This window comes from Petaurus breviceps, unplaced genomic scaffold (assembly GCF_028583685.1).
Source record: "Petaurus breviceps papuanus isolate PSGF00001 unplaced genomic scaffold, PetGlider_PUasm1.0 90825, whole genome shotgun sequence".
NCBI classification, from domain to species: domain Eukaryota; kingdom Metazoa; phylum Chordata; class Mammalia; order Diprotodontia; family Petauridae; genus Petaurus; species Petaurus breviceps.
Genome location: NW_027187353.1, coordinates 16,021,128 through 16,029,179, shown reverse-complemented (window position 1 = coordinate 16,029,179; position 8,052 = coordinate 16,021,128). Strand labels below are relative to the sequence as shown.

At 39.4% G+C, this 8,052-nt stretch overlaps 1 protein-coding gene across 3 annotated transcripts in view; it reads left to right on the top strand.

The window, feature by feature from the left end:
- Positions 1–1,256: 1,256 nt before the first annotated feature.
- LOC138148603 (cytochrome P450 2C23-like) overlaps positions 1,257–8,052 on the top strand; it is a 45,383-nt gene continuing 38,587 nt past the window's right edge. The window contains exons 1-2 of one of the 3 annotated variants that reach the window (XM_069071382.1): positions 1,257–1,298; positions 3,397–3,520. In XM_069071382.1, coding sequence (XP_068927483.1) covers positions 1,261–1,298; positions 3,397–3,520 — 162 coding nt within the window. In that variant the 5' untranslated portion in view covers positions 1,257–1,260. Of the gene's footprint in view, positions 1,299–3,111; positions 3,521–8,052 lie in introns of those variants that run through there. The other 2 variants (XM_069071381.1, XM_069071380.1) reach the window with 2 other exon arrangements.

Below are 8,052 nucleotides of genomic sequence, written 5' to 3'. Positions count from 1 at the left end.
CATGAATCAGTGAATATATGACACTGTCCTCCTTGTTCTATTTTGATGGCTTGATATACTGCCATAAGTTCAGCATATTGGCTACTTGCACCTATCCCAGTACTTTCCAAAGTCCTTCTAGTACATGGGTTATAGGCCACTGCTTTCCAATGTCTTTTTTGCCCCAAATATTTTGCTGTCCCATCAGTAAACCATGCATGTCTCTTTTGTTCCTCAGTTAATACATCATATCCCTCATTCCACTTTACAGTGGACTTTACCAACTGTTGCTTTGGCTCAGGGGGTGTGTCATTCCTCTCAATTTCTATGTTTGCTACAGATTCATGTAGAGCAGAGACTCTGCTTTTGCCTGTTTTCGCTCTATTTTGAATATACCACTTCCATTTGATTATACTAGCCTCTTGGGCATGTCCAATTCTGTGAGAAGCTGGGGTACTCATTACCCAGGTCATAATTGGGATTCCAGGTCTTAATATCACTTCATGGCCCAGAGTCAGTTGTTCAGTCTCCACCAAAGCCCAATATGCAGCTAACAACTGCTTTTCAAAAGGTGTATACTGGACTCCAGATGAAGGGAGTTTCCTACACCAAAATCCCAAAGGTACATTTCGGCTTTGTTGTTTTTGCCATAAGCTCCAGTTTGCATAATCATCTTGTACAGTCACTTGCAATTCCACTGGACCATTTTGCATGGGCCACAAATCTAGGGCCAATTGTATGGCAGCCTTGGCTTCTTCAAAAGCTTTACTCTGCTCAAGTCCCCAATCGAATTCATATTTCTTCCGTGTGACTCTATATAAAGGTTTTAAAATCTGTCCCAAATGTGGAATGTGGTGCCTCCAGTATCCAAACAATCCTATGAACTTTTGGGCCTCCTTCTTATTGGTAGGGGTAGGAAAATCCTGAATCTTTTGTCGGGCTTGAGGAAGAATCTCCCTTAGCCCCTTGTTCCATTGTATACCCAAATGTGATAGTAATGGCAATTAAAGATTCCCCTGTATTGGCTTGGTTTTCAAATTGATTGTATTAAAACCCAGAGTTTGTTAATCCCACCTGTGGGATGGGCTTGTTGATGTGAAAAGAAAGTCCTGAAGTGGGAGGAGCTGGTGATGTAGATTTGGAGAGACAAGAGAGAGGCGGAAGTTCTTTTTGGAAGCAGCACCTCGTGGAGAGAGAGAGACTAAGGGATTGCTGGTGGCCGCTTTGAATTGCCCTGGACTTTTGAGACCTGCCCCCTGAGCTGCCAAGGACTGAGGAGACATGGCTGTTTTGCTGGTACTTTGTCTGTCTGTTTTGATGTTATTTTGCCAGATTTGTCCACTGGTGAAAGACTGTCCTGTTGAAGAAGTCCTGGAACCTGGCATTTGGTTAAGAAGGCCTGAGACTGTCCTGCAGACAGAGAGTGAATACTGTCCACTGGTGAGGGACAGTACTGTTGTTGCAGGGGTCTGGGAGCCTTTCTGTTGGTGCAGAAGCCCTGAAGAAGGATTTTCTTGTTGTATGTTTACAGAAATCCTGGGAGAGGGCTTTGCTAATGTGTTTAGGGGTTCTAGGACTGTTCTACAGACAGAGGATAAATTCATGAAGGGACTGGCAATGTATCTTATGGCCTTGCTAAGCCTTGTCTCCCCAGGAACTAAGATTGCTGAGAACTTGCCTCGTGTCAAGATGAAGAAAAGACCTCCATTTGGGTATTAAGTGCTGTGTTTAAACTTGATGTAACTCTGGGGTAGATTCAATTGTGATCCAGGGGTGGGGAACTTTTGACCTTTTTGTGTTCTATGGTTGGGCAAATGAATGTATTTTACTTATGTTTGGAAACTAATCTCCATTTGAGAAGAGGGGCTTTGTGGTGGACTTAATTAAGGTATAGCCTAGGGGTGGAGAAGTATTTAGAACAGAGACTTTGTAATTGACTGAATGATTGGAAGGTCCTGGGGTGGGGTAGTACTTGGAGATTATTTAATCATACTTAGTAAATGCTGTATTTTGAATGATGTCATGTTTTGATCTTCTCTGTTCTTGGTTTGTCACTAAATAAAATAGAGAGCACCTATGCTGGTATTTTGAACCTGGGAAGTTGCCTTTCCTTGGCATTACATTACAGCTTGTTAACCCATTTTGAGTTGCTTTCCTTTAACAAAGCAGATCTAAGAACCTGTGTTGGCAGCAAACCCTGAGGACAGTTGGGGTGCTTGCTGCTACACATGTACAAAAATATTTATAGAAGTTCTTTTTGTGATGACCAAGAACTGGAAATCAAGGGGATGCCCATCAGATGGGGAATGGCTAAACAAATTGTGGTATATGAATGTAATGAATTACTGTTGTGATATAAAAAAAGATGAACAGGAGGACTTCAGAGATGCCTGGAAAGACTTATATTAACTGATAATGAGTGAGGGGAGAAACAGGAAAACATTGTGCCCAGTAACAGCCACAGTGTGCAAGGACTGATTTTTGATAGACTTAGCCATTGTCAGCAATTCAAGGACCTAAACCAATTCACAAGGACACATGCTGGAAAATACCAGTCACATCCAGAGAAAGAACTATGGAGCTGGAATTCAGAATAAAGCAGACTATTTACCTTTTTTATTTTATTTTTTTTCTTTTTCATGGTTTTTCCCCATTTGTTATATTTCTTCTATGCAACATGACTAATGTGAAAATGTATTAAATAGGAATGTTTGTGTAGAGCCCATACCAGATTTCCAGCCATTTTGGGGAGGGAAGTAGGAGGGTGGGAGGTGGAGAAAATTTAAAATTTGTGAAAGTAAATGCTTAAAGCTAAAAATAAATAAAGTAAGATTTTGGAAACTGATATAAAGAAGGATGTTCTTCATGGTGGAGAAATAACAAGTATGGTTAAGAAGTGAATTAAGTCAAGTTTAGCTTAGAACATAAGAAGATAGCAGCTAACCTCTTTAATGTGAGGTTAAGTCTACAGGATCATGGAATCTGCACTCCATAACCAGTTCCTCTCAGGTTGAATTTTCATATTTACTCTCACCTTAGCTCAATACACACCTATAAGCCAAAAGAAATTTTACTGCTGACAGGCCATGACACCCAACAAGATGAATTTGACAAAATATTTGCATCCCCGTACATTCCCTGTGCAATTTAGTGCCAGGTATGAGTCAGAAAACAACTGCAAAGCAACAAATTTGTAGACATTTCCTTTATTATCTCTTGTTTGTCCAACTAATCAAAGTTCATGGAAAACTAACCTCATTTGTCTACAAGAACGATCTGTTTACTGCTTTGGCATTCCCACCCCTTGCTATTGACCAATGTTTCAGTTTCTCTGAGAGCTGCAGGACCATATGTCAGGGCAATGGATCCTTGGGGACTCAGCACAACTACCCTCCTGGCTTTTGTCCTTTTCCTTACCTTCTTGTTTCTAAGGAGTCAAGGAGTCAAAAGGGGGAAGCTCCCACCAGGTCCCACTCCTCTTCCCTTTATTGGCAACATCCTGCAATTGAATACAAAGAACTTCACTGCTTCACTTTTCCAGGTACAGGGGCTGTTTGGGGATTTTAGATCCTTCCTACTTGGGCTGTGGGGGGAGACAAAAAGACTTCAAATAAATAACTGAATCAGGACTCATGGTGTTTTAGAGACCTAGGACATGGAAGGTGAGTTCAGAGCTCTATGAGTGATACCTCCTTTAGCGAAGAAGTCAGGCACGCATTGGTTGTTTGATGAACATTTTGGTAGCAGAACAAGAAATGTAACAACGGTACAAAATATTTTCTATGTGTAATACATCATACCAGGTTTTGGGGAGAGAAAGACAAAAATAAACCATTCATTTAAAGACAACTTCTTCTCTACCTACTATGTGCCAAGTACCATGTCAGACACAGGAAAGAAACATATGGTGAATGGAATAATCTCTCCTAAAAAGGAAATATTCTTGTCCTCAAGGAGCTTGCATTGTACTAGGAAGATACAACAAATTCATAGATAAGTAAGTAGAATTAGTAGGGGATACAGCCCTTGAAACTGAAAAAAATTTTCAAGTAGAAGAGAACCCCTGAACTGAACCTCAAACATAACAAATTTTGATTGCAAGAGAGGTTGGGAATGAATTTCTGGCATAGGATACAGTGTGGGCAACAGCTAGAAGTTGTTAATTTATCTAGCAGGGGAGTTGGACAAGAACTTAATGTTTGGGATGAGGGGTAATAGAAAATAAATCTGGATAATCAGGTTGGAATCAGCTGTGGAGTCCTTTAAGTACCACATTATGGAGGCAGTAGGGAGCCCCGGCAGACTTTTGAGGAAAGGAATGGCATGGTCAGAACTGTGCCACAAGAATATTAAATTGTTAGTTGTGGATATTCTTAATTTCAAAGGAGAATTATTAGAATTAGGAGATTGAAATATGAGTCCATTGAAAGAATGGATAAAATATCATTTATTAAGTACCTACTATGTGCTCAATATTGTGGAGATAACACAGAGTAAACTATTTCAGCTGCATGTCAGTTGGAAAAACCTTGTCCTTTTGTGGTGACAAAGAATTGGAAATCAAGGGGATGTCCATTAATTGGGGAATGGCTTAACAACTTGTGGTAAATTAATGGAATAATATTTGCCGTAAGCAATTAAGCGTAGGTAGATTTCAGAAAAACCTGGAAACTCTTACATGAATGGTACTGGGTGAAGTGAGAAGATCCAGTAGAACAATGCACACAATAACACCAATGCTGTGATAGAGAACTTTGATAGACTTAATGCTTCTCAGCAATGCAATCATCTTCCTTCATAACATGACCAATGTGGATTTCTGCATAACATAATTGTGAACGTATAGCCTATATCAGATTGCATGCCTCCTAGGAGAGTGGGGAAGAAAGAGGGGGGAAGATTTAGAACTCAAAACATTATGAAAGTGAATGTTGAAAGCCAAAAATAAATAAGTAAATAAATATTAGAATTTTTAAAAAGAATATTCTAAGAAAGAGAGGGTGAGGTCAGTGGACAGTTGAGGAAGCAAGACAGAATAGATGTGGGAGACATAGAATCTACAAGTCTTGACCATAATCAATTGGATATGTGTTGTAAGTAAAGATGAAAAGTCTAATATAAATCAGTGCCTGTCAGGGTGGATGGAAGTGCCTCCTAGTGAAGTCCACCTCTAGGATGCCTTCAAGAGAAAAGAGTAAGTTTGGAGGAAAGGGTAGCTTTATTGAAAAACAAGTTAGTTGCATAATGGGTGTAAATTTCAATTCCAACAGAAAATCCAGGTTGAGAAATCATTTATAAACAGTTGATCATGTGAACTTGGCCTTCAAATGCGGTAAATTCTAGTCATGTAGCTGTGGGAGTCTTCTGTTTAGAAATGATTATTAAAATCATGTATGCTGGGGCGGCCAGGTAGCACAGCGAGTAAGAGCTCTGGCTCCAGTGTTGAGAAGACCTGAAGATCGAATCCCGGGCTCAGACACTTAGCACCCACGCAGAAACACCTGGCCGTGTAACCTTGAGCAAGTTACTTAACCCCGACTGCTTTAAAAAAAAAAAAATCATGTATGCTGAGATCACCTAGTTAGAGAGTGCAATGGCAGGTCATGAGATCTCCAAGGGAGTGGAAAGAAAGAAGGGCCCAGAAAAGAGCCTTAGTAGGCAGGAGATTTATGATGAACCAGCAGTGGGGATTGAGTAAAAGCAGCCCAACAGGTAGCAGGAGAAGCAGAAAAATCAGTATCCTGGAAATCAAGAAGAGAAAGATCTTCCGAGATTTCTTGATTGTCCAAGCTCCTACTTCATCCTCCCTCTCTTTTTATGGAATTTCGACTTTGTTTTACTATTTCTTGATGTCTTATGGAGCCATTAGCTTCAAATATTTCCACACACATATTTCAAAAAGAGCAATAAAGCAGAGTCTACTAAATCCAAGGCACTGAGCTTTATGTCAAATTTTTGGAAATTTTGATAATAAATTAACAAAAGATGTTCAAGTAAAAATCAAGGAAGGCACATGATGATTACAGTCACCCTATCTTCATCAAGAATATATAATGCCAGATTAACTTTATAGCCTTTGACAGAGATATGAAAGTGATACCTCTTCAAGTGCACAATTAAATGGTATATGGAATATGGGAGTTTCTTTTCCACTTGAATAAAGGGCAGAAGCAATGTTTGCTACAGGATTCACAATTTATGTTAAAAACAATATCTCCACTGAAGATTTATGTGGTAATGGAGATCTTACTTCTTGTTCATTCTTCTTTTTACTTTTGAAATCACAAGGTGCGTATAAAGTTGTTTCAAGTAATGTAAGTTTTCATTCAATTGATTTTATTGCAGTATGACTTTCACATAAACACTGTTTTGCCTTGGGATCTTAGGTTGAATTAAGAAACATTTTCAACTGTACAACAGAAACTAATCCTTGGCAAGCTAGAGCAAGAGTCAGCAAATTTTTTGCATGAAGGACCAGATAGTAAATATTTTAGACTTTGCAGGCGAAAAGGCAAAATAAGAAACACTGTGCAGGTATATATGTAACAAGCAAAACAATTCCACTCTTTTTATTAATGAAATTCAAAATATAATCATGCCAACTGGGCATAGTTTATTTTTTATGCAATGGCAGAGGATTAATGGATTCTTTAAGATTTTCTCCTCAAGTGCTGTGCAGTTTTTCTGCTGGGCTCCTTGTAGAGCCTTATCAAGTTATCTTCTTATCATGTCATGCCCTTGAGTCATGAGGTAGAACTGCCATTAGTTACTCCAATAAAGCTGCCAGACTGTTTATGGGAACTCCACATATCTTTTATACCCTTAGACGTTCAATATACCCTCTTCTGGTCAAGGGAGTGGGGGAAGGAAATTACAGCCAAGGCTTAGGGAAGACCAAAGTTTGATCTTCTTCCACATCATAACTCCAAGGAAATACTTCCCAAGGGTTTGGATGAAAATTCTTCACCATCATTGACAGGTGTTCAAATCTTCAAGTTGTTAACTGACTTCCAGTTTCATACAAAACCAAAGGGTTTTCTTGTAAGATGGTTGAAGGAAGTGGAAATAGTGCATGTTGGCAGATTTTTTAGATCTGACTCATATTAAGTGCTGAGGAAGTCTGTGTGGTAGAGTGGATCTAGAACACTGGGTCTAATGTCTAATATCAGAAGGCCTCTGTACTGTGCTACTTTTGGGACATTGAGCTCATACCTTCCTTCCCTGGGCCTTGGTTTCTTCATCTGTGAATGGCTTCCAAGTTCCCTTATCTCTTTAGATCCATGTTCTGATAGTCCAGCCTACCCATGCTACCACTTTCTCCATCTTTTTTGCTAACAATTGCCACTAGGATTCCTCTTTCCCATTTTTCCCTACATAAAAGGGATGTAATTTTGGGTCTTTGAGTCTACTTTCAGCAAATTTTCCTGCTGTTAAAGCCCCACATAGGAACAAGCAAGGCTGATCCATCATTTCACTATTTCCTCCTCAGTTACCAACCATTCCATAACCATTACCCTCCCTTACCCATTCTCCTGCATCTTTTCTGAAGGGTCAACAAGTTTGAATTTTTCAGGGTTAGATGTCAGTTCAGTTTTTTTTCTAGATATAGGGATCTGGTTGTAAAAAGATACACTTATCTTAGGCTTTCTGACTCTATTTCCCCTGCACATAATACCAGCTAAAGTATCACATTGTTATATCAGAAACCTGTTCTTCCTACCATCTCCCTCTGGAACCTTCCAAATTTACTCCAATATGGGATTCTAGACTTGTGAACTAATCTTTTGACCACAAATCTCAGACATCCCTTTACTGATCTTTATACTTGTGAACAAACTTTTTTCCACTCTGGCCTCTCCCAAATTTGCCCCCTGATGCTAGAGAGGGTATCAAGAATGTTGGAATCGTTTGTTTAACACTCGTGCTGTTCCTTTCCTCTCAGATATAGATAATATGGACTTGAAAGGGAATTTACAAAAATACACGAGTCAGTTGTTACACAGTTATTCATTGGGCTTCTTTATGCTGGGGTGCTAGAGTAAAATTCAGATTCTTTTATACCTGAAAATCCTG